At 37.7% G+C, this 27087-nt stretch overlaps 1 protein-coding gene across 50 annotated transcripts in view; it reads left to right on the forward strand.

Annotated features, from left to right (window-relative positions):
• PUM2 (pumilio RNA binding family member 2) overlaps positions 1 to 27087 on the forward strand; it is a 103488-nt gene that overhangs the window by 12021 nt on the left and 64380 nt on the right. For 16 of the 50 annotated variants that reach the window (XM_063789252.1, XM_009442071.4, XM_016947810.4 and 13 more), the window contains exons 2-3: positions 12963 to 13031; positions 21703 to 21811. In XM_063789252.1, the coding sequence (XP_063645322.1) occupies positions 12981 to 13031; positions 21703 to 21811 (160 nt within the window). In that variant the 5' untranslated portion in view covers positions 12963 to 12980. Of the gene's footprint in view, positions 1 to 6828; positions 6920 to 7264; positions 7362 to 8378; positions 8600 to 12962; positions 13032 to 13827; positions 14084 to 15221; positions 15291 to 21702; positions 21812 to 27087 lie in introns of those variants that run through there. The other 34 variants (XM_063789260.1, XM_063789259.1, XM_063789257.1 and 31 more) reach the window with 11 other exon arrangements.

The raw sequence follows: 27087 nt of genomic DNA on the forward strand, positions 1-27087 counted from the left end.
GTGATTAGTCCTATCTTACATTGCTGTTGGAGTGAAACGTAGCATTCTATAGAACTGGCATATTTTCACCTCCATTGGTATTTTCTGAATTCATATCAACAGTAGTCTTGGATGACAGGAGTAATGACAGATTTTTTTTTAAACCGGTTCACTTGTTCCTTCCCTAACCTGTTAAAGAATACATTACAAAGCAAAGGACGATACTAAAATACTTTGAAAGCTAGAAATATATAAATCATGTTTATCACAGCATACTGTCAAATATATTGGCTTTAAATTAAATGTATGATTTAGTTGGCCGTTTTTTTTTTTTACATTGAGGAATTTATCAAGAGTAGGATAGAACTAATCTAGATGAAATGACGTTTATAAATACTTATCCTGTGTTTTTCTTTTATTTATTATTTTTTGAGATGGAGTTTCACTCATCGCCCAGGCTGGAGTACAGTGGCACAATCTCGGCTCACATGATCTCGGCTCACTGTAACCTCCGCCTTTCAGGTTCAAGTGATTCTCCTGCTTCAGCCTCCCAAGAGGATGGGATTACAGGCGTGTGCCCCCACAGTTGGCTAAGTTTTATATTTTTAGTAGAGACAGGGTTTCACCATGTCTGCTAGGCTGGTCTTGAACTCCTGACCTCAGGTGGTCCACCCGCCTCGGCCTCCCAAAGTGCTGGGCTTACAGGCATGAGCCACCATGCCTGGCCTGCTTTTCTTTTTTCTTTTAAATCAGATGGTGAGAGAATATTTACATCTACAAACTGAGCTTTGCTTTTTAAAAACCTGGTGTATTAAAAGTAAGGCTAAAGATATTTACTATAGTAGGCATTGAGTGTACACGTACATTCTTTTATGTTGCTTCTAAAATGGTTGGAAACTTACAAACAAGACTAAAATGAAAATATTTTTCTTTTAAGTGATGCTTCGTTTAGATGTTTTATTGTACTTTTTTTTTTTTTCTCTTGAGATGGGTTAACCTTGGTCATTTTCCCACTCCTGGTCTCAAGTGATTCTTGCCACCTCAATCTCCCAAGTAGCTGAGATTACAGATATGTACCACCTTGCATGCAGAATTACATAACTGTAATTTATTTGCAAGTCATGATACATATTCTGCATGTAAGTATATTTAATTTAGGAAAAATCTAGTCTTGCTCATACATTGTAGTAAACATTTTTTTTTTGAAATAAGCTATAGAAATAACTTATTTTTTAGTGCTTAGATGTGGCATATTATTAACTAATTTATTAAATATTTGGGTCCTTCCATATATAAAGCCATTGATTTCCAAGTTAACATGACTGTAAGAACTATATAAGTGTGTGATTTTATATTTTAAAATTTTATTTTAAATATATATTTTAAATATTTCTAAAGATATAACTAGTGTGTGGAAAACATTCTAGGAGTTAAGAACTATAAAATGTAATGTAAAAATCATGCATATCCTTTTTCTAGGTGCGACCACTATTAATGGTTAAGTGTGACTTATGCTTGCATCCTGTTTTTACAAAACTAGGATGATAGGAGCATAGATTGGTTTTCACTTTGCCTTTTCATGTAATAACCTGGAATATTTGTATTATATCATTTCCCTTCCCTATTACTATATCCTTAGTATTCCTTTGACTTCCCTCATAACTAGTAGCATTTCATGGAACACTGGTATAACCAGAACAGTTGATGAGATTGTGTGGGATTTTTTTCTTTCCTGGTTCTGATTTAGAGAAGTTTTAAAATTTAGTGGGCAGGATGTATTAGTAATACTGCAACATACCAATTAAATTCTGTGGGAATTAAGAGAAAGATTGTTTGGGGTCAGCTTTAGGGAAAGCTGCATTTGAGCCAAACTTTGAGGAATTTGTGGGATTTGCGCATGAAGGGATAAGTGGTAAACAATTGTCCAGGTGTTTTTTTTTGTTTTGTTTTTTGAGACAGAGTCTTGCTCTGTTGCCCAGGCTGGAGTGCAGTGGTGCAGTCTCGGCTCACTGCAACCTCCGCCTTCTGGGTTCAAGCGATTCTCTTGCCTCAGCCTCCTGAGTAGCTGAGATTACAGGCACACGCTGCCATACCTGGCTAATTTTTGTATTTGTAGTAGAGACAGGGTTTTACCATGTTGGCCAGGCTGGTCTCGAATTCCTGAGCTCAGGTGATCCACCTGCCTCAGCCTCCTAAAGTGCTGGGATTACAGGCGTGAGCCACCACGTCTTTTAGAGAGTAGCGTAATTGGCATTAGCTTGAGTGATGGCTTATGCTTGGTTGGTATGGGAAAGAGCATGGGCTTTTTGGAATTTTGATAGTATTATGTTCTCTACCATTTTAGTAGCTTTGTATATTAGGGTAGGGAAATTGTGGCCAGTTTTCCTATTTGCAAAGTAATGATGCAGTATTGACTTTGCTGGATTATAGTGAGAATTATATATAATGTGCCTGGTATAATCTGTGGCATAAAATGGGGTGCTCAATAAAATTTCTGTTGTTATTCTCTTTGGGGGAAGGTTATCTGATTAAAAATTAGTCTCCAAAATTTGTACCCTTTTGGAAATCAGTTTTTAGGAAAATTTTTCATACACTAGTCAAAAGTATGTTTGAGGAAGTAATAAGCCAAATTAAGTTCATATGAAGGCTTGGACCCTAAGTGAATTAAAAACTGCAGTTTATAAATGTTTTAAAAATATTTTTGTCCGAATTGTGTAACTGACCTTCAAGGCCCAGCTTAAATACCACCTGCTTTATGTGGCTTTCTGTCAGACTGCTATATGTATTTTATTAAACTTAATTTTTTTCTAACCACCTAGCCTTTTCATTTATTAAACTTTATTATGGAAGCTTTCAAACATGTAGAGAGAATAGTAAGTATTGTGAACCCTTGATAGCTACCATCCTTGTTCAACATTGTGTGAAATCTTATTTATACCCATATTTTACTTTTTGAAGGAGTATTTCAAAGTAAATCCCAAACAATATGCCATTTCAAGCATAAATGCTCTTACTGATGAGGACTTACAAAAAACAAACCCAATCCTCTTGCTAGTATCATAACTAATAGAATTCCTTACTGTTATCTAATACTCATTCTATATTTGAGTTTCGCTGATTTTTCTCAAAAAAGTCTTTATAATTGGTTTGTGAGAAGCAGGATTCAAACAAGGCTTACACAGTTTTTTTTTGACATTTAGGCCTATACCACAGTCTGTGTAATCTGCTTCCCCCCCCTTCAAAATTTTATGTCATAAATATGTATTTAGATCAGTAGTTTTATATTAGACAAATTGACAGTAATATATTAGACAGTTTTATATTAGACAAATATCAGTAATATTATATTAGACAAATTGAAGCTTAGTGTTTTTTGAAGGCAGTTCTTCATATGTGGTGGTACTGTTTCATATTACATTATGAGTCATATAATGTCTTACTCCACTATTAGGATGATGTCACATTTTAAATCACAGAAAATAACTTAGGAATACTAGGCCAGGTGTGGTGACTTATGCCTGTAATCCCAGCACTTTGGGAGGCCGAGGTGGAAGGATTACTTGAACTCATGAGTTCCAGATCAGCCTGGGCAACATGGTGAGACCCCATCTGTACCACACACACACACACACACACACACACACACACACACACACACACACAAATTAGCCAGGCCTGGTGGCACCTGTCGTCCCAGTTACTCAGAAGGCGGAGTTGGGAGGTTCCCTTGAGCCTGGGAGGTCAAGGCTGCAGTGAACCCTGATTACGTCACTGTGCTCCATCTTGGGCAACAGAGCAAGACCCTGTCTCTTTAAAAAAAAAAATTATAATATATCTTTAACTTTAGAACCACTTTTTAGGCCAGGCACATTTGCTCATTCCTGTAATGCTAGCATTTTGGGAGGCCAAGGCAAGGTGCAGATCACTTGAGTTCAGGAGTTCAAGACCAGCCTGGGCAACATGGCAAAACCCTGTCTCTAAAAAAATACAAAAATTAGTTGGGCATAGTGGTATGCATTTGTAGTCCCAGCTCCTTAGGATACTGAATAGAAGGATCACTAGCCCAGGAGGTCAAGGCTGTAGTGAGCCATAATCAATGCCACTGCACTCCAGCCTGGGCAATAGTGAGACCCTGCCTCAAAAAAAAAAACAAAAAACAAAAAAACACTTTTTGTGTTATGTAAACAGTTTTCTAAAGCTTGTCATCTTCATTTCCATCTAAATTATTTGACCTGCTTCTCTCAGACAATACCTAAAGCATCAAAACCCAGCATAGATTGAGGCTGTTTAGTGTGTAGATCTTATCTAAGTAGTATATTTTTCAAAATAAGGCAACTTTTCTTCAGCAGTATTTTGATTCTCCAAATAAGTCAGTTGAGAGGATGCCTTATAAGAGGAGAAACTTTTGTAAGGACCCAAATATATGGTGATTCCCCTTTCAGAGAATTTTAATGGAACAAAAATCTTATGTTTGCAGATATATAGATTTGTCTAAATGATGGGTTTGGAATAAAACATTAAAAGATTTGAGCTTTGAGCTAATAGGGTCTTTGAAGGAGATTTTTGGCTTCTGTAAGTCTGTATGTTGACAACACTAATTTTTATGCCAAATTTCATTCAAAACATAAAACTTTACTTTTCCTTATTATAATTGAGTCAGTAATACTATTCTTTGTTATAGAGTTTTTTTGCCTTGCTAGTAAAGCCAGCAGAGGTAACTCCCCCATGAAAGTATTTGGACAAACTAGAAAACAGACTGTTGATTTAGCTCTTGGTTGACCCACTAGCTAAGTGACTTGTTCATCGTCACTGAAAAACTGTATGATTCAATTTATGCCCTCAGAAAAATAAGAAATTACCAAGAGTTGGTTTGAATAGTAGAAACTTTGTTAAATCTTTAAAGGCTAATGGTCTCCTATAAATACCTAAACCTGGATTTAGATTTACTTTTGTCATGTGAATGAGAAAAGGCATTGCTAAACAAAAAAAAAGTTTGTTGGCAGATTTGCAATAAAGTGATTTAATTTGCTGAGCAGAAGAAAGTATTCTTTAGGAATTCAGCACTTGTTTGTTTGCCGTAGATACCACGGATGTTCAATGATTATGTTCATTAAAATCAGTCCAGCTGGGTGCAGTGGCTCACACCTTTAATCCTAGCACTTTGAGGGGCTGAGGCAGGAGGGCTGCTTGAGCCCAGGAGTTTGAGACCAGCCTAGGCAACATAGGGAGACCCCTGTCTCTACAAAAAATACAAAAATTTGCTGGGGGTGGTGGCATGCACCTTTAGTCCCAGATACTCCCGGAGACTGAGGTGAGAGGATGCAGAGAGCTATGATTGCCCCACTGTACTCTAGCTTCAGTGATAGAGTGAGACCTTGTCTCAAAAAAAACAAAACAGTCCAAGGAGGATGATTACGGAGAATATGTCCTAAGAAGCTTAAGTCACTCTGTGTATTGACTTATTTGTGACTCAACTAGGTTTTTATGTAATTTTGTTGTCTTTGTAATTGATGCAAAAGGAAGGTACAGTCTCCAGGCTGTAGATGACAGACTTGGAGAAGTAGTGCCTGTGTGAAGTTGCAATCATTAGTCATTTTGTGTTGGTAAATGTCTTCAGCAGTACAAAAAGTCTAAGCGAAAGCCTTGTTCATTGTCCTTATGTTAAAATAAGCATTGTATATTAATATATGAAGATATGTAAATACCTAGTCACTATCCAGATACTAATTGATTTTATGATCAGAATTCACATTTCATAAAATATGGTTCTTTTCATTCATTAAATGTTGAACATTTACATAGCTAAGACAGTCACTAATCCCTTTGACCCCAGAGGTTAATTTCTACTATGGTGTTAATTTATAATTACAAGATTATAAAAGTGTGATTAGTACCATGTGGCAGTAGAGTGCTTTAATACCATTTATTGTATCTCCAAATGCTTTCCCCACCCTGTTTTTAATGTAGGCATATGGTAAGAAATTGAACCAGATATCCAGGAAGAAATAATATTTTTAATTAAAAAAAATTTTTTGAGACAGAGTCTTGCTTTGTCACCCAAGCTGGAGTGCAGTGGAGCGGACCATGGCTCACTGCAGTCTTGACCTCCCAGACTCAAGCAGTCTTCCCACCTCAGCCTCCTGAGTAGCTGGGACTACAGGTGCATGTCACCATGCCTGGCTAATTTAAAAAAAAATTTTTTTTTTGTAGAAACAGGGTGTATTTAAAAATGTCTGAGACTGGGTAATTTAGAAAGAAAAGAGGTTGAATTGTCTCATGGTTCTACAGGCTGTACAGAAAGCATAGTGGCTTCTACTTCTGGGGAGGCCTCGGGAAACTTAGAATCATGACAGAAGGTGAAGTGAAAGCAGGCACCTCTTACGTGGCTGTAGCAGGAGGAAGAGAGAGGGGAAGGTGTTACATACTTTTAAACAACTAGATCTTAGAAAAACTATCACAAGAGTAGCACTGAGGGGATGGCAATAATCCATTCATGAGAACTCTGCCCCCATGATCCAGTCACCCTCCACTAGGCCCCATCCCTAACACTGGGGTTTACGTTTTGACATGAGATTTGGGTGGGGACACAGATCCAAACCATATCTCAGGGTCTCGCTATGTTGCAAGGGCTGGTCTTGAACTCCTGGGCTCAAGTGATCTTTTTATATTGGCCTCCCAAAGTGCTGAGATTACAGGCGTGAACCATCATGCCTAGCCAAAACAAATACTTTTAATAATGTAAATGTCCTATATTAATGCATTTTCTTGCTTCTTTACACAAGCTATTTGTCAATTTTTTGGCTTTTGTTTTTGTTGTTGTTGTTGTTGCTTTTCTTTTTTTTGAGACAGGGTCTTACTGTGGCCATGGCTCTCTGCACCCTCAACCTCCTGGGCTCAAGCGATCCTCTCATCTCAGCCTCTCGGGTAGCTGAGACCACAGGTGTGCACCATAGTGCCCGGCTAATTTTTTAATTTTTTGTAGAGCTAGGTCTCCCTATGTTGCCAAGGATGGTCTTGAATTCCTGGCCTCAAGCGATCCTCCCACCATAGCCTCAATAATGTGTTAGGATTACAGGCATGAGCCACTGTGCTCAGTTGTTGACATTTTGGATTATGCACTAGTAAATAGGAAAACTATCACTGAGCTAAATCAAGTTGTTATTTGAATGCTTCACCTGTTTTTCCTCACATCATTAGTAATAATCTGCCTACTGAAAAATTAGCTAATATTGTTAAAATTTAGAATGAGCAAAATAAGATACTGTCATTTCTTTTCTTTTGCTAGGAAACAGTCATAACCTCAAAAATGACTTTTTAATTCAAATATAAGATTATACTGGGTCTTGGCCAAAGAAAAGTTTCTGTCGTATATTTCTGTGTTGGTAAGTTCTCATTATTTATTAAAGAAAATAATATTGGAGATTTGAGCCTTAATAATGCAGACAAAAAAAATTGAAGATAGAATTTATACCCTAAGCAGTACATGGTGCCATACTCCTGAATACATTTTTTTCAAATAAACAGTGAAATAGTATATAACCAGTTGCTAGTAGGTCCTATTGCTTGTTAGAAAAGATCTTTCCTCCCTAAGATTTAATCATTTGGATAAAGTCACTAAATTTATGTCCAAATTCCAACTTTTTTATTACCATCAGATGACACCAGCATTGGTAGCTGTTTAAGAGACAGCAGATTGACATACTTTAGAAATTTTGGAGTCCCACTTAGTAGCATATGGGCAGCTGTCTCCCCATCTCTTCAACTTTATTATAGTCTATATGGTATTGCCTGAGAGTTGGAAAAGTTATTTGTCTCCCATTGTCTTGCCCAATTTCTCCTTCATTCTCTTTCTCGTAATTGAAATAAACAGTAACACCCTAAACTGAAAAGCTGAGCTTAAGTCGTGCTGGTGGGGGTGGGGTTTTTTTTTTTTTTTTTAAGTCTTTTTACTCTACTACCCTGATTATTGAAAGATAATAAAATTACCTCCATTTAGATATGATCTGAAACCCCCATTCGTTTAAAAACACACACACACACACACACACACACACTCTAGTAGTATAAGTGAAAAAGTTGAAAGCAAAGCCCTAATGCTTAACTTTCAGTATACTCATATTTGGAAGTGGATTTTGTGTATTTGAGTTTTGGGGAGCAGTCAAGAGAGAAAGTGAACGAGACCAGAGGTCTGCAAACTATGGCCTGCAGGCCAAATCTGACCCATCACCTGTTTTTGCATGGCCTGCTCTATGGGAATGGCTTTTACATTTTTTGATGGTTGGAAAAAATTTTAAAAGAATAATTTGTGATACATGAAAACCACGTGAAACTCAAATTTTACAGTTTATCAAGTTTTATTGGGACATATCTGTGCTCATTCATTTTGGTATTGTCTATAGGTGCTTTCGTGCTACAGAGGCATAGTTGAGTAGCTGCAGCAGAGATCATATGGCCTGCAAAGCCTAAAATGTTGACTCCTACACTAGGGGTATGATTTATCCCAACAGTAAGAATGGATTCAAAGAGCTAAGAGACCTCTCAAAATTATCCAGAGGTTCTTTAACTTATGTGACCTCATCTATTTGGACCACTGATAAAAACCTGAAAGTAAGCAAAAAAGGTAAAGCTCTAGTGCTTACTTTGACTCTTGAGAAAAATTCATGTCTACTACTGATAGTTTTTTTTTTCCTTTTCTTTCTTTCTTTTTTTTTTTTTTCTGCTTTCGATACTGGTTTTAACAGTTTCTTGGGTTTGCCCTTTCCCCACATTGACTACCTTCTTGGTAACCATGGCTCGTAGATTAGAAGTACTTAATGTTGTCTCTGCATAATTTTTCTCTTGGGACGACAGCTTTAAGGCTACTGGCCGAAGCTCAGTCACTGAAATCTGAGGTTGGTCTTGTATTAAGGTCTGACCTAGCACTTTATTTTAGCTATTACGGATAACAGTAACCAAGGGATTGAATATTTCTCCTTAAAATTAGTTTGCATTTTCTTAGACATTTACTTTGTGAGAGTTAGGTCCATCTTTAAATTCCATTGGTAACGTTTACCTTTGGTAACTGAGCACAGCACAGCTCCTGTTCCATACAGTGAGTGACCACGTGGCCACCAAGGAATCAAAAGGTTCTCATCCCCTACCCTTTCGTTCTTTCTATTCCCATTTCTCATCCCCTACCCTTTCATTCTTTCTATTCCCAAACAACGCGTGTGGTTTTTTTTTTTTTTTTTTTCCTGTCCCCAAGTTGTCTGAACCAAACCACGTTTCTGTGTGCCAGGGCTGTGTTAGCAAATGCCACTTCTGACACCAAATGTAAGGCTATAGGATAAAAATACGGTTTATCCTACTGTACCCTTACAACACAGAACACTTCTATGATCCCACATGTATTGCTTGATATGCTGTATCAAGCAATCAGTCCTGCAGCAAGTTCTCCAGTGGACACCAGCTGGGCGTGGTCTAACTCATTTCTGACCCTATCTCCCTGGAGAGAGCATCAGCTCCCACACACAGATTGAGGGCTTGGGCCAGTAAGACTTCCTCCCTACTTCAGATGCCAGTTGCAAGTCGTAGGTTGTCACATAGACTTCTTACTGACCAGCTGTAAATCAGGTGTTCCTCTGACCTTCTTTGGTCAATTAATTTGCTAGAACAGTTCACAGAACTCAGGGAAGCACATTACTTAAATTTACCCATTTATTATAAAGGATATTACAAAGAATACCGTTGAGAATAGCCAGATGGAAGAGATGCATTAGGATGATGTATGGGAGAATGGGGCAGGCCACTCTCCAGGAACCTCCAAGAGTTCAGCTATCTGTAAGCTCCCAGAACTCAGACCTTTTGGAATTTTGCAGAAGCCTCACCTCATTACATAGGCATTAAAATCCTTCGTGATCAACTAAGTTTTCAGTCCGTCTCTGGAAGCAGGAGGGGGAACTGAAAGTTCAAACTCTCTAATCAAAAAGATGGTTCCCCTGGCAACCAGCCCCCAGTCAGTCAGCTCATTAGCATGCAGAAGACACTCATCACTCCAGTGATTCCAGGGGTTTTAGGAGCTTTTTGCCAGGACATGGACAAAGGCCAAAAATACATTTTACGGTATTACATTTTCAGCCTTTATTCTAAGGTGATATTTTCCGCAGGTGTAAAAGTCTGGATTGGCACTCCTTTCAGCACTTTAAAATCTTGTCCTGTATGTTCTGGGCCCCGTTATTTCTGGTCCAAGTTAGCAGTCATTCATATATCATTGTTCCTCTTTATGTAATATGTTGGCTTTTTTTTCTGGCAATCTTCAGGACTTTTTCTCTTTGATTTTCAGGGTTTTTATAATGACTGTAAGTGTGGAATTTTTTTTTTCTTATTTATCTTTCCTCTGGTGTCCATGGGGCTTCTTGAATCTGTAAATTTGACTCTCACTAAATTTGGGGGAATTTCTGGCCATTGTTTCTTCAATATTTTTACCATCCTGTTCATTCCTGGAACTCCAGTTACATGTAAGTTACACTTTTTGGTATTGTTCCTGTGAAAATTATACACGTTAGGTCATTCTTGTAACACCCAACTAAATCAGAATCTAGGGTCCAGGGGGAAAAGGCACTTGAGCACTTAACATCTGATCCAAAAATTAAATTTTCAGCAAGCCCAGCTGTAGAAATGGCCCGCTGTAACCCTAAGACCTATTTTACCTAGTAGCACTGGAAACAACTTGCCACTACTCTGAGACGAGCTTCATCTAGTCAGAGCTTGCCATTTCTCAAAAGCTGCTCTAGTACCAATCTGTCAGAACAGTCTGTAACGTTTCTCTAATAACTTCCAGCCTTCTCTTTGTTCTTCAGACATACCCAAGACCGTCCAGTCCGTATATATATGCTCCAAATTACATTATTTTCCTTTCTTTTTCTTTGTCTTTTCTTTTTTTTTGAGATGAGGGGGCTCTCGTTCTGTTACCCAGGCTGGAGTGCAGTGGTACGCTCATGGCTCATTGTAGCCTTCACTTCCTGGGCTCAAGCGATCCTCCCACCTCAGCCTCCCGAGTAGCTGTGGCTATAGGCATGCCCTACCGAAACAGGCTAATTTTTGTATTCTTTTTGTAGAGACATTGTTTTTACCATGTTGGTCATCCTATGACCAAATAGGACCATATGGAGAACATTAGATCTTATCTTTTTTTTTTTTTTTTTTGGAGACAGGGTCTTGCTCTGTCGCCCAGGCTGGAGTGCAATGGCGCAATCATGGTTTACTGCTGTAGCCTTGACCTTCCAGGCTCAAGTGATATTCCCACCTCAGCCTCCCGAGTAGCTGGGACCACAGGCATGCACCAATGTGCCAAGCTAATTTTTAAATTTCTTGTAAAAATGGAGTGTCGCCATGTTGCCCAGGCTGGTCTCAATTCCTGGGCTCAAGTAATCCACCCACCTCGGCTTCCCAAAGTGCTGGGATTATAGGCATGAGCCACCGCACCCAAATTAGATTCTTGCTTCCTAAATACAACATTTTCAATTTAGAGAGTCATCTTTGTTTTATTTGGCTTTGACATTTTATAGGTCCCTGAAGCTCTGTTCATTTTTTTTCCACTATTTTCCTATTCTTCAAATTAGAAATCTTGTTGATATATTTTCAAGTTCACTGACCCTTTCTTTTGTTGTTTTATAATCTGCTAAGTGCATCCAGTGTAATTTTTAAATATTTTTTTCAGTTTAAGCATTGGTTATTTTTGTAGTTTTTCTTTCTCTGCTGAAATTTTGCATTTGTTCATTCTTTAGGAGCATATTTTTCTTTATATCTTTGAACACAGCTATGGTTGTTGCTTTAGGATTGCTGTCCGCTAATTCTAACCTGGGTCGTCTTGGAGTGGTTATTAATTGCCTTTTTTCCTTTAGGTCACATTTTCCTTTTTTCTCACCTGTCTAGTAATTACAGATTATATTCCAGACTTCATGATTGATGTATTGAAGATGCTCTAGATTCTGTTGTTTCTTTGGAGAATGTGGAGGTTGTGTGTTTGTGTTTTTTTTGTTTGTCTGTTTTGAGACAGAGTCTCTCTGCGATGCCCAGGCTGGAGTGCAATGGCACGATTTTGGCTCATTGTAACCTCTGCCTCCCAGATTCAAGCAATTCTTCTGCCACCCAAATAGCTGGGACTACAAACGCGTGCCACCGCACCCAGCTGATTTTTTTGTATTTTTGGTAGAGACGGGGTTTCACCATGTTGGCCAGGCTGGTCTCAAACTCTTGACCTCAAGTGATCACCCACCTCGGTCTCCCAAAGTGCTGAGATTATAGTCGTGAGCCACCACACCTAGCCAAATGTTGGGTTTTGTTGGGACTCAGCCTCCAAATTTCTGTGACTTTTGTGGTGGTCAGCAGCAGAAATTTCTGCTCAATTCTTTTAGCCTTAATTGAGCTCCTTGGAGTCTGTCTCACATATGTGCAGTTCAGGCGTCATCTGAAAATCCCAGTGTAATTTATACACCAGACATGGCGTGTCCTCTCTGGGATTCCCTTTCTTACTTTCCAGCAGCTCTGGTTGCTCTAGACTGTGTCCTTTGGTTTCTTCAGGCCATTAAGGCTGGATTCTTAAAGGAATTTAAGGACCCTACTTCCACATCTAGGCCTTCCCTCGGGCAGAAATGCCATTTTAAAAAAACAAACAACCAAACAAAAAACCTTACTCTGTGCTACTCCTTTCTTTAAAGTATAGACTATTCTCCAGTTTCTGGGCTTTAATTGTTTTTCATTGCCTTCACATAGTTGTTGGCACACAGAATAATTCAAGAACCCTTGACCTAATGTTTTTCTACAGGTTTTAAGGTAGATTGCTGTCATAAACTGTGGGAAAACCTGTCTTCCCTACAGAAATCAGTGCTTCCCTTTCTCAGATCATGCTAATATTAGTCATAGCAGCAATATAATATAAAAATAGTTGAAGAAGTCTGTTTAAACATTTCTTTGTACTAATTTTTGTTTTTGTTATTCAACAGGTTTGATCTGTGGATGAAATGAATCATGATTTTCAAGCTCTTGCATTAGAATCTCGGGGAATGGGAGAGGTAAATGTTTACAAATACTAAGAACTTACACCTCACTTTATTTTGAGCCATTGTAACTTTTTTTTTTTTTTTTTAACCATCTCCCTTCCTGGAAATAGTGGTCATATCTTCCAAACTATATGGAGGGGTTTAAATTTCAGATTGTACAATTCTGTTGTGATTTTTAGCTTAAAAAAAAAAGCTTTTAGCAGTAATTTTTAGTGTGATTATTTGTGTCTAGGTGATTTGATTGACTTGGTGAGATAATTTCTTATATTTTGGTAATGAACTATAATTAGCTTTGCTCGAAAAAAAACTCTTTAGCCTTGTTCTGCTGTTTTATATATGTATGCTGTGTTTGCTTTAGCCATACTGGTTTTACTATTCTCCCTTCCAAAAATCTCTTGTTCACCCAAAACTGTTTACTTAACAAACTTCTAATCTTCTACAAGACTCGACTGGGATGTATCTATTGTCTAGTTGCTATCTGCCATAGAATTAAGCCCTTCATCTGGCTTCTAGTTCTTTATACAGACTTTTATTATATTGCTGGTTAGTTTGTTTTACACTTGTCTCCCCTGTAAATTATTAGCTTTGAATGCCTAGCATAGTAGGCACTTCGCATTTCTTAATGGATTTTATCATTCTCGTTAATCTATGATTTTCTTTGGAGCACCAAAGTTAACCTCATCATTATATATTTTAAGGCATCAAATACTTAGTTTTTCATATAGCTAATGAATACTTAGAGAACTTTGATTATGGAAACTCTTGTGGTGACATCTGTATTTTGTCATGTTCTGTACTACTAACGTAGACTTTGATAATAGAAGATAACAGTGAACAGACCTAAGATGTGTAATTAACTGCTTGCTCCTGGAGATTATTTTACCTCGGTAGAATAGAGACCTTCATGAGACTCACTCCATCCAATGCTGTGCTCTTCAGATGCAGAAAAGAGTCCAAGTCTCTCCTTTGGGCCACAAGAGGGCACCCTGCAGCTAGCTAACCCTCCCCTTCTTCAGAACAGCGTTTTCCAAAGAGTATGTCATTTTCAGAGGACTGATTTAAGGGTGAGTTAAGGTGCTTAAGCTTAAGTATTGCCAAAATAAATTTGTTAGACCAGTGCATAAGGTAAAATTCTCAGCCCTAAGAAAAATTGAAGAAATTGAATTTTTTTTGTAAACAAAATCTGTAGCTTCACTGCAGTGCAATATCTGGTTAGGCATTATTTATGCTATTGGCAAATAAGAGGCAGATGAAAAGGGCTTTTGTTCTTTCCGGGCCACTAGTTTTCTTTGGTCTTTAAAAAGCAGAATAACATATATTAAAAGCAGGGTTGAACAGTGCTTCAACCTTCTTGTCTATGACAAACTTGAACTTGCTGATAATTCTTTAAGAGCAAGAGAGTCAGGCTGGGCACAGTGGCTCACGCCTGTAATCCCAGCACTTTGGGAGTCCAAGGTGGGTGGATCACAAGGTCAGGAGATAGAGACCATCCTGGCTAATACGGTGAAACCCCATCTCTACTAAAAATACAAAAAATTAGCCGGGCGTGGCGGCAAGCGCCTGTAGTCCCAGCTACTCGGGAGGCTGAGGCAGGAGAATGGCGTGAACCCGGGAGGCGGAGCTTGCAGTGAGCCGAGATTGCACCACTGCTCTCTGGCCTGGGGGACAAACCGAGACTCCGTCTCAAAAAAAAAAAAAGAACAAGGGAGTCATACTCCTACATTAATTTTAGACTCCCTTTATCACTTCTTAGATGTATATTGTATATATGTTTTCAAACTGGTGTTTTTTCACTCTTTCTAAATAATATTTAATAATTCTAAAGTTATCTTTGCAGATCAAAAAAATGTCATGATCTGAAACAGTGGTTGAAAGGGTTTAGTTATTTGGGGGAAAGAGTAGCTGGGTTGAATGGTATGTTAAAAGAAAAAAGCTTAAATCCAGACTTTCTTATTGGACATGTCAGATATGGAGAGTAAAAGTGACCACGGTTTCCTGCTACCTGGTGGATAGCAGCATGTCAGTGTATCTGTAACCTTCATCCAGTAAAAATATATTTTAAGATGCTCTCATTAGTTTTATTTCTTAACAGTTTAAGCACTAACACTGTCACCTCAAAGAGATAGCTAAGAAAAACCTACTGAGATTTCTGTCTCTGGGTTCTCTCTCCCACAAGCCTTTCTATCTTTCCTCATCTCACAGGCAGCAAGGAACCTTCTGGGATTTCCTTCTTTGCCTCTCTCTCTCACCAGTCTTCTCCTTTCCTGACAGGTGAGGTTTTTTTGTTTTTGTTATATCCCAGAATTCATTCATTGGAATAAATTAAAAGCAGCCTTGAGTTTCTGGCTCTTAAGTTTTCTAAAAATGCTTTTTTTTTTTTTTAATGCAAAACTGTTTTTAAAATAGATTGCCCTCGTCTTGACTTTCTTTAAAAATAGTTTTTGCTTACTGTTGTCTTAAGTGTTGTAAATCTGTAATGTACAAAGTTTTACATCTACATGTAGGACTAATTTCAAATTTACTGTGTTTTGTAGATCATGATGTCTTTACTGAGCCATCATCAGAAGGCATCCACAAATAAGAGATTTGTATTCACCTATTCATAAACTTACCCTCTCTGTTTTTACACTGATAGCATGTTTCTGTCGAAAGACCTACTGATTTGCATTATGTCATGTGGCTTAAAAAGAGCAAAACTAATCTATAGGAGATTGAACTCTGCTTTATTAGTGTAGTGTTAAGTCAGACACACTGCGTAGGCTCATACCTATTAGCGTCTCTAGGTTGTTGGGGCACATATAGCTGGGTTTCTGCTTATTTTTTAAATAACAGGAAAGAGGGCCCTGTCTGAAATTCTTCAGAAAATCCAGAATCTAACTTTAAATCACTGAATTAATATCTTTTATTTTGAGAATATCTTTATAGCTTAGTATGATAAGCAGTGCTCTCTCCTGTCTTTCCAACACAATAATATATAAAGAAAGCATTAAAGAAAGCCTGTGTACTAAGATTCTATGTAGTGTGGTGAAGTGGAAGACTTACTAGGTAGGGGAGGAAGGAGACTTGTATTTTCTCCTAGATCTCTCCCTAGTGTTATGACCTTGAGTAAGACTGACTGACTTTAAAAATAATAATAAGAATAACCTTTTGTATGAATCACATGTATCTCTGAAACGCTCTTGCTTTAATATAAGCTCTTAGGGATAACTGGAATGGAAACCAGCCATTTCAAATAGTGTTTAAATAGCTGGTCATAGTTTGTCTAGATAATCTCTATCTTAATTCTATCTTAAACTTTACCCACTGTAATAGGAAGACTATCATGATAATATTTTAAGCATTTTTATTTTTTCCTTATTCCCAGTGGTGATCTGATACTGGATTTTTTTTTTTTTTTTTTTTTGCTAGTCCGTATCTCTAGAATAATACTTGAAATTTTCAGAAATCATGATGAATTAAAATATGATTGAAAAGAACTATCTTTTATGGTAGTTAAATGTGAAGAGAAGGGTCTTAGAATTAAGTAGATATGGGTTCAGATCCCCTTGTTAACATTTACCAGCTTATGTGTAACCTTGGTCAGTTTTCCTTATGCAGAATGTGACTGTAGTAGTAAACTGTTCTTCCTAAGTAGTGGGTTTTCATCATCCCCCTAGGATAGTCAGACTGACTCAAGAGAAGTCAAACAGCTATGGACAAAATCGTTAAAGTGAATAATATAATATTTGAAATCAGTTGAATGTTGTGGGTCAGTAAGTTAAGTCATGTTTGATAACAGTAAAGGATTCATACTGTTGGTAGTGAAGATACCTAATATTTATGTGTTTGCTGTGTACTATATGCCATTCTTTTTTTTTTTTTTTTTTTTTTTGAGATGGAGTCTCGCTCTGTCGCCTAGGCTGGAGTGCAGTGGCACAATCTTGGCTCACTGCAATCTCCACCTCCCAGGTTCAAGTTATTCTCCTGCCTCAGCCTCCCGAGTAGCTGGGACCACAGGCGTGTGCCACTACGCCTGGCTAATTTTTTGTATTTTTAGTAGAGACAGAGTTTCACAGTGTTAGCCAGGATGATCTCAATTTCCTGACCTCGTGATCCGCCCACTTCGGCCTCCCAAAGTGCTAGGATTACAGATGTGAGCCACCACACCTGGCCCTAGATGTAATTCCGTGCAGTTTATAGATGAGGAAACTGAAGCGCAGAAAAGGTTAATTAAAACTAGTCCAAGGCCACGTAATAGTACTCAAAGAGCAGTTTGAACCCAGGGAAGTCTTGAGTGTTTACAGTACTACTTCTGTACAGTACTACTTCCTGTTGGAAGTGATGACATTTAGTAATGTTTGCTGTTGATACCAAGGATTTGAGAAAATGAAAGTGTTAATATCTTTCATTAACAGAAAAGATTAAAGTCTGGAAAAGCACCATTTTTGTGTTCTGTGGAGTTACTTTGTGTTTTGTTCTCTATGTTTCATTTGTTGTTGTTGTTGTTTGTTTGTTTTGTTTGGTTTTTGTTTTTTGTTTTGGAGGCAGGATCTTGCTCTGTGGCCCAAGCTGGAGTGCAGTGGCATTGTCTCAACTTACTGCAACCTCTGACCCCTGGCCTAAAGTGATCCTCCCACATCAGCCTCCCCAGTGTCTGGGACTGCAGGTGCACGCCACCACGCCTGGCTAATTTTTATATTTTTTGTAGAGACATTGTTTCGCCATGTTGCCCAGGCTGGTCTTGAACTCCTGAGCTCAAGCAGTCTGCCTGCCTCAGCTAATTATAGCTCGCTGCAGCCTCGACCTCCCAGGCTCATTCTATCCTCCCATCTCAGGCTCCTAAATAGCTGGGACTAGAGGTGCATGCCACCACACCCGGCTAATTTATTTTATATTTATTTATTTATAATTATTTTATTTTTTAAAAGAGACAGGGTCTCACAGTGTTGGACAGGCTGGTCTGTAGCTCCTGGGCTCAAACTATCTTCTCACCTCCCTCAGTGCTGGGATTACAGGCATGAGTCTCTGCTCCCTGTTACAACTTAGTTTTGAGGATCTGTTCTTACCTCTTTTGAACTTCCATTATAAGTAGAGTGACTTTACATTCTGATTTGCCCAGGACAGCTCACATCTATATCTTCTCATGGCATAATTATTAATAGCATCTTTTTTCACAAAAGTATCCCATTTGGGATGATAAATTATATAAATAACTTAATTTAAAACATAATTTACATTTTAAATCCTTTTAAGTCTTGGGATTATGTTTATTTGGTTGGTTTAGGGGTTTTCCATAACAATTTAAAAAGTCTGAAGTATAGGTATACTCATGTAAATGCCCGAGTGGGAGTTTATTTTATTTTTTTTTTGATGCAGTATGCCTGGGTGCTGATAGGTTTCTTTGGAAATGGGGAAAGCAAGCCATACATTTGAAGGAAAAGACACTGTATATTCCCTCAAACATTGGAGTTAGGATAGAAGAGCAGATTGATAAGAAACACTGAGTTGCCTGACCTTCTTTTAGAGTTTGTGAAGTAGGGAACTAATATGAAGTGGTATTGGATAACACATTTTATAGATCTTAACAGTTTCTTAATTTTGTTTTCTGTAATGTTGTATGGTTGCTCTTTCTACTACAGTAAAAGATTCTCCAGGGGCAAATCTCCTATTTTTATTGCTGTTCTAATCAATGCATTGTTTAACCTTTTTTTTTCCTCTTTAACTGTGTTCTATACTGAATTGTTGCCTTCCCCTACATTTAGTTCACTTTAACCTATTCTTAGTCACCAGCTAGTAGATCCCCTAAAAGTATTTGAGTCAGTATCTTAAACTGTCAGAGCAAATAGTTTTTAGAATATCAGTGAAGGCCTTTGGTAGAGTGTTAATTTCAACTATTAAATTTTCCTGTGCATAAAAACTTCTAAATGTTCGAAAATGAAGATACTCATAGTATAGTGCTTGGCCATAGTAGACACACTTGGTAAGTGGTTTACAGACTCCCCTCCCCGCTGCTTCCCAGCCCAGGTAAACAATTTGCGTTTTTTCTTTTTCTTTTTTCTTTTTTTGAGACAGAGTCTCGCTCTGTCGCCAGGCTGGAGTGCAGTGGCACGATCTCGGCTCACTGCAACCTCAGCCTCCCAGATTCAAGCAATTTTCTTGCCCAGCCTCCTGAGTAGCTGGGACTGCAGATGTGTGCTGCAATTTGCATTTTAAAGCATTTTGAAGGCACTCCCAGAACTTTAATCCCAAAAGACTTCAGAATAGTCTCAAAGGGGTGCTATTACTTTTACTACCTCATAAGATTAGTCTATTTTAGCCACTTCTTTGTCTGTGATAAATGCTTTATTAGTTATTACAACTTTAGATTACTTATTTGTTATTATTTTGATACTGAGACTTTTTTCTTCATGAAGTATGGGATAAAAACATTGCTTTATTCTTTAAGGAATTATTTTCATCTGCTTGGAATGGCTTATACAGTATTTTTAAGGGATTAACTTGGGTTTTAACTGTGAATGTTCTATTATTTAAATATATCAAGTATGCTTTAGTATTCATATTACTAGATTTATGTTTTGTTGAATACGTGAATCTTTTATGAGATTTTTAAAATAGAAGGAATACAAGTTATAGTTTACTTACTGGGATCTTTGTTAGAGCAGATTATTGTTTAAAATGTCTGCTCTTTATAAATACCAGTCATTTACAGCCCAGGGCCATCCTAGCATTTAAAAACTTTTTTTTAAAAATGGAGTTGTTTTTTTTAATTAAAACATTTAAACATTTTAATTAACATTTTTTAATTAAAACATTTAGTTTAGTTTAGCAAAAGATCTTTAATTCAGGAACATGCTCAAATTGAATTTTTTCTCTTCCCTTTAAAGCTGCCTCTCCTGGTTTGTTGTTGTTTTCCTATTGTGGTCAATAGCAGTACCATTTACCTTTTTAGCTGTTTAAGTTATTAAACAGGTTATTCTTTTTACTTATCTTCCCCACCATTTGTATTCAGATCCTTTTGACTCCAAGGTGTCTCAGATCCATTTTATTTTCTCAGCTTTCTCTGCTAGTATCCTCTTTTTTGTTTGTTTGTTTTTTGTTTTTTGAGACAGTCTCACTCTGTCACCCAGGCTGGAGTGCAGTGGCGCAACCTCCACCTCCTGGGTTCAAGCACTTCTCTGCCTCAGCCTCCCAGGTAGCTGGGATTACAGGCACTGGCAACCACGCCTGGCTAATTTTTGTATTTTTAGTAGAGACAAGGTTTCACCGTCTTGGCCAGGCTGGTCTTGAACTCCTGACCTCGTGATCCACCTGTCTAGGCCTCCCAAAGTGCTGGGATTACAGGTGTGAGCCACCTCTCCTGGCCCAGTACCCTCTTTTAGTTCTTGCTCTGTTGGCCCTCTTATTGTAAATTGCCAAAATTGATCTCCTTGTTCTTTCTATTTGTTATTCTTAAAACTTACAACTTGAGTTTTTTGTAGTACATAGTGTCACCCTTGCTAACTCTTCTCTATTCCCTGTTGCTTCAGTAGAAATCTAACTTCCTTAGCATGTCTTTAAGGGTCTTCATAATCTGATCTGCCAGCATCTGTTAGCTTTGCTAGCATGAACTTTTGACCTTCCCACATGTTTCATCTCACACCCTATTCTACACACTGTGCATTTTCTCAAGTTTTGTGTTTATTAGTGGTTTACTATGTCACACACACAAACACACACATCTTATCTCAGACCAATTTCAGGTATTACTGAGTTATATTTATTACAGTTTATATGTTTGTGAGCTCTCTAAAGGTGAGCAGACCATGCCCTTAAGAGGTAAACATATAGGTAATTGAGTGTGATTAGTTTAATAGAAGTATACACAGGTTTTATTGTTAGCACTGAAAAGACTGGACACCTACTTAAGAGTTGAGAGTGATGGTGTCTTATGAATGCTTCTTTAAAATGCTAAGTTCACTTCTCAGAAAACCAGTCTGTTCTTCTCAAACAAACATATCCAAGTTGGCCACCTCCTAAACGACAGGGACAGTAGGGAGATATGAATGAATATTAAAGAATAAGAATTGTCCAAAATGTTCATTTTGAGTAATCAGTGAATGATTGTATCAACACAATTTTTATGTGCTATGCATGTCACAGTATAGGATAGAGCACAGGGCCTTGAGATTGTTTCTTTTCTATGCATGTTTTCTACCATCCATAGCTTTTTGTTATGGATTTGACAGATAGTACTCAGCAGCTAGTAAGAGGTGTGAATTTCACTTCCATTGAATAACTGAGTTAAAAATGAAAAAGTATTTTCTATTCTAGAAGATATGATAGGAGGTGGTCTAGGGAGAGGACTTGGAAGTGAAGGGAAAAGTTCAATCATTCCTATGGATATGCTTATTAAATCTGTTATTGAGTAAGGAATTTAATAAGCCTTTTGAATAAATTTACATTGTAATAAAAATGTATGAAAAGTGAAGAAAAGTCAGAAGTAGATTTTGATTTTTGTTTAAGGTCTAGAATTATTAGCACCAGCACACAAAAATAAATGGGGAGTTAATTTACTATTAACAAAACAGCTTAGAAAATAGGTCACTCTGAATTTTCATTAGCATTGAAAACTAATGTATACATAGCAGTGATATGTTTGAGACTTCTTATATATTAATTCTTTGTAAGTAGGATAAAATTTAACTGTAATTTTTCCTCCAAATAGCTTTTGCCTACCAAAAAGTTTTGGGAACCTGATGATTCAACAAAAGATGGACAAAAAGGCATATTTCTTGGGGATGATGAATGGAGAGAGACTGCATGGGGAACTTCTCGTAAGTTACTGGTATATGTGTGAGAATTGTGAATATATTTAGCATTTTATAAGTCATAATGCACCTTTTTTTTTAGAGTGAGTCTCCAAATTTTTGCATTTTTTGTATAGTTTTGCGCTGTTGCCCAGGCTGGTCTCAAATAACTGAGCTCATGCAGTCCTCCTGCCTTGGCCTCCCAAAGTGCTGGGATGGTAGGCGTGAGCCACCACACCCAGCCCTATGCACATTTTCTTAATGGCAGCTAAGAAATGTAATTTTAGAAGTGTTTGTCACAGTAAGATTTAATCAAGGGTTTTTTTTTAATTGATTGTAAAATTCTGTGACTATTATTAAAAAATAAGATGCTGGTGAGGTTGTGGTGAAAAAGGACCACTTATACACTACTAGTGGAAATGTAAATTAGTTCAGCCATTGTGGAAAGCATTGTGTCAGTTCCTCAGAGAAGTAAAAACAGAATTATCATTCAATCCAGCAATCCCATTATTGGGTATATACCCCAAGGAATATAAATTGTGCTACCATAAGACACACACGTGTATGTTTGCAGCAGCATTATCCATAATAGCAAAACCATGGAAAAACCTAAATGCCCATCAATACTAGGGTGGATAAAGAAAATGTGGTACATATGCACCATGGAACACTATGCAGCCATGAAAAAAAGATTGAGATAATGTCCTTTGCAGCAACATGGATGGGGCTGGAGACTATTACCTTTAGCAAACACAGGAACGGAAAACCAAATACTGAATGTTCTCACTTATGACGAGAACACAGGGACACAAAGAGGGGAACAACAGACATAGGGGCCTCCTTGAGGGTAGAGGGTGGGAGGAGGGAGAGGATCAGAAAAAATACCCATCAGGTACTTTTTTTAGTGCCTGAGTAATGAAATAATCTGTACACCAAACCCCTGTGACATGAATTTACCTATATAACAAACCTGCACATGTACCCCCCCCAATCTAGAATAAAAGTTTAAAAATAATAAAATTCTGTATTTTCATTTAAAATGGGGGATAGATTAATTTAACCATCGAAATTTTTAGTCTTAAATTGTACTAGATGATCGTGACTGATTTATCTAATTGCAGCTCAGCCTAGCTTTATTAGATATTTGCCACACCCAGGAAGGAAGTAGACTGTCTTGGTAAGATAGAGCTCCCAGAAAGGGAGCAGATCTTTAAATGTTTTGATTTCAACTTCATAAGTAGTGGGGAGAGACTTAGGTCTAAGAAACTGTTAAGGGAAAATTAACTGGTGTATAAGGAGTATAACATGCAGGAGTGACAGTGTTGGCAAATTAAAGATCATAGTTAAATGCTTTTTTTTTTTCCTTTTTAAGAGGGTGTTGCTCTGTTGCCTAGGCTGGTGTGCAGTGGCATGATCTTAGCTCACTGCAGTCTCAAGCTTTTGGGCTAAAAAGATCCTTCTGCCTCCTCTTCCTGAGTAGCTAGGACTACAGGCTCACACCATCACATCTGGCTAATTTTTTTTTTTCCCCTGAGACAGAGTCTCGCTCTGTGGCCCAGGCTGGAGTGCAGTGGCCCAGTCTTGGCTCACTGCAACCTCCGCCTCCCAGGTTCAAGTGATTCTCCTGCCTCAGCCTCCTGAGTAGCTGGGATAATAGGTGCCCGCTACCACAGCCTGCTAATTTTCATATTTTTCGTAAAGATGGAGTTTCGCCATGTTAGCCAGGCTGGTCTCGAAATCTTACCTCAGGTGATCTGCCCGCCTCAGTCTCCCAAAGTGCTGGGATTAGGGCATGAGCCACCATGCCTGGCCGTGTCTGGCTAATTTTTAAAACTTTCTTTTAGAGATGGGGGTCTCACTATGTTGCCCAGGCTGGTCTCGGAACTTCTGCCCTCAAGTGATCCTCCTGCCTCAGGCGTGAGCCACCTTGTTCGGCCCATAGTTGTATTAAAGTAGTTAGCATATCATTTTACTGATTATATTTTAAAATGTTTCCAGTTAGTAAAATCTGAGAGGCGTACAGCTAGATCATATATTTTACAAATATTTTCTTTTTTTTTTAAGTTAATACAGTTTGCTTAAGCTCTGCAGAATAACCAAAGTAATAATGAAAACAAATTTTTGGATGATAATTAGCCAATTATCATTATTTTTCCAGTGTTAATCATGAGATATTTTCTTATTCGCTAAATCATTAAAATATATTAGAAGATTTAATGCTTCTATATAATGTTTAATTTCATTGTTAAAATAAAATAATTGCCAAAAAGCTAAAATCTAAAAGGTTAGGAAGTCTGGAAAATGTTGGTGATTTCAACAAAGTAGGTTGCAAATGTTGGCAACAAGTAATTTAGACAAAAATTTTCTTAAAACATTATAAATTTCCTTTGAGTTCAACTAATATGTGATACGTAATATGCCAGGTTTGGAGAATATAAAGATAAATTATATGACCCTTGTCCTCAAGGAATTTTTGTTTTTCTGAATTAGAATTAACCTATATTAGGTTAGACTCATAATTTTAAATATTTAGTAATTTGGACTGGGATACATCTTCCCTACAAAAGGCATATTTCTTGCTGAGAGCATGTGTGCTTGATAACTTGGTTGATGGACATGATTTGAAAGTTGAATGCACAATTTATTTACCAGAATCAGAACCAAAGATTTAAAAAAGTTTTTATCTTTTTTTTTTTTTTTTTTTTGAGACCAGTTTATAAGACTGGCTAATTTTTGTATTTTTGGTAGAGATGGGGTTTCACCATGTTGCCAAGGCTTGTCTCAAACCCCTGAGCTCAAACAATCCACCTGCCTCAGCCTCCCGAAGTGCTGGAATTAAAGGTATGCACCACTATGCCCAGCCAACCAAAGATTTTTTGAGGTGTTGAAAAGCAAAGCATCTTGAGCACACGATGACAGAGAGAGATTATTTCAAGATGGATGATAGAGAAACCGTGAAATTTATTATTTCAGTCAATTTTTTGTACCACTCCTTTCCCAACTCTCATAACATTTTGAAGATGAGTGTTTGTCTTTTACTAGAAACCATGAGAAAATTAGAAATGAATGGAATTTTGTTTACCTAACAAACATTTATTGAATGCCAGACACATAAAAATATGCATAACACCTTCTTGTTCTAAAGGAATTGTCATTCTAAGAGAGTCTCTTTCCATGACTGCAGGAGACTTGACATACTTCCTCTCAGCAGAACCACATTACTTGTGATTATCAGGTTCATTATGTTCTCCAGCACTTCTTGGCATTTGAACATGCCGGTTTCTGTAACTGAAATGTCCTATCACCCTCACCTCCCCATTGGTTACCTTTTTTTTAACCCTTATCAGCTGAAATATCACTTCCATCTGTAATTGCAGCACTTTAGGAGGTCAAGGCTGGCAGATACTTGAGGCCAGGAGTTTGAGACCAGCTGGGCAATATAGTGAGACCCTGCACCTTCCCACCAAAAAAAAAAAAAGAAGAAGCACACTTCCTTTGGTGGCATTGATTTGAAGACTTGGAAGGATTGATGCCCATCTTTCGTACTTTTGCTTTTTTTTTTTCCCTTAAATTTTACTTTTTCCTTTAAGCTCTGTTGGACTTGAATGCCCATCTTTCAGATTTCATAGTATCATGGATTATATTTTTGTTAAAGCGCTTTTATTCTATTCTAATTGCCTTTTATTAAACCTATACTCTTGAGGACAAACTGTGTTGTTCTCGGATTCCTCATGTATAGCTCATTGCTTAGCATACAAGAGAATGAATCAATATTTCAACTGTGTAATGAATGGATACATGACTGAAAGAAAGGATGTAATGACTAATCTCCTGGATGCACATACTGAAATGGAAATGTGTTGATTTGGTTTAACAAACCTGGCAATCATTTCAAAATTATTACAGTTAATAAAATGATAACTGGCTACCAGTATGACATTTCAGCCTCAATAGTTTAAATATTGAGTATTTATACCTGTCACAAACAAGCCAGAGGTAGCTGGTAGCTTACCGGTTCTTTCAAAAAAGTTTCCAGCAAAAACTATTTGAATGTTGCCTCAAATGTGTTACTATATTTGCATTCCATTAACTCTCAGATCTTAAATACTACCTTTACTTTTCATTCCAAAAGTATGGAGAAAAAATATATCAAATGAATAATTTTGTTTTAAAATAAATTGAAAAATTTTAAGATAGAAGATAATTTAGTTTTTTTTTTAACCAAGAATAGAAAATTCTGTGGTATCACCGATTTTTCTGGACTTACTCATTTGTGATTATAGCGTTATAGTCGTGAGTTCTGATCTATCCAGTGCGTAACTGTGAACTTGAGAAGTGTTTCTGCCAAATTGAAGGTTTATTTTATTTTATTGTTATTTTAATTTATTTATTTGCAGTGGGGAGCAGGGTCTCATGTCACCCAGGCTGGAGTGCAGTGGCACAATCACGGCTCACCAAAGCCTTGACCTCCCGGGCTCAGGTGATCCTTCCACCTCATCAACCTCCTTAGTAGCTGGCACTATAAGTGCCCGTCACCATGTCCAGCTAATTTTTGTATTCTTCGTAGAGATGAGGTTTCGCCTTTTTGCCCAGGCTGGTCTTGAACTCCTGAGGTCAAGCAGTCCACCCGCCTCAGTCTGTCAAAGTACTGGGATTACAGGAGTGAGTCACTGCCCCTGGCCTTTTTTTTTTTTTTTTTTTTTTTTTTGAGACAGGATCTCACTCTGTCACCCAGAGTGGAGTACAGTGGTGTGAACATGGCTCACTGCAGCTTCAACCTCCTGAGTTCAAGTAATCTTCCCCCCTCAGCTCTCACCTCCTGAGTAGCTGGGACTACAGACCTGTGCTGCCATGCTTGGCTAATTTTTAAACTTTTTGTAGAGATGGGAACTCATCATGTTTCCCATGCTAGTCTCAAGCTCCTCCGCTCAAGTGATCCTCCTCAGCCTCCTGAAGTGCTGGGATAGCACGTATGAGCCCCTGCTGTCCAGCCTCTTCTAGGTTTTATCCCTGAAGGTTTATATTATGAATTGTTATGTTATAAATTGTCAAAAGGAGGTTAACTTTTTAAAATGATGTTTATAAGCAACTGATCCTTCAGGTAGTATGCTTTGCATACTATTTCTACCTTTATTGACCTTTTTGGTTGTACTGTTCTTAACATAGGTTTTTATATGTTTATTGCCAAATGGTGCTTTCCGTCTGTATTTTCAAGATGTGTGTTCCAGCCAGTTAGTCTCAACCAAAAGTTTTCTCCCAAATTCTGTAGGTTGCCTGTTCACTCTGATGATAGTTTATATTGC

The sequence above is a fragment of the Pan troglodytes genome, chromosome 12, assembly GCF_028858775.2.
Source record: "Pan troglodytes isolate AG18354 chromosome 12, NHGRI_mPanTro3-v2.0_pri, whole genome shotgun sequence".
NCBI lineage: Eukaryota > Metazoa > Chordata > Mammalia > Primates > Hominidae > Pan > Pan troglodytes.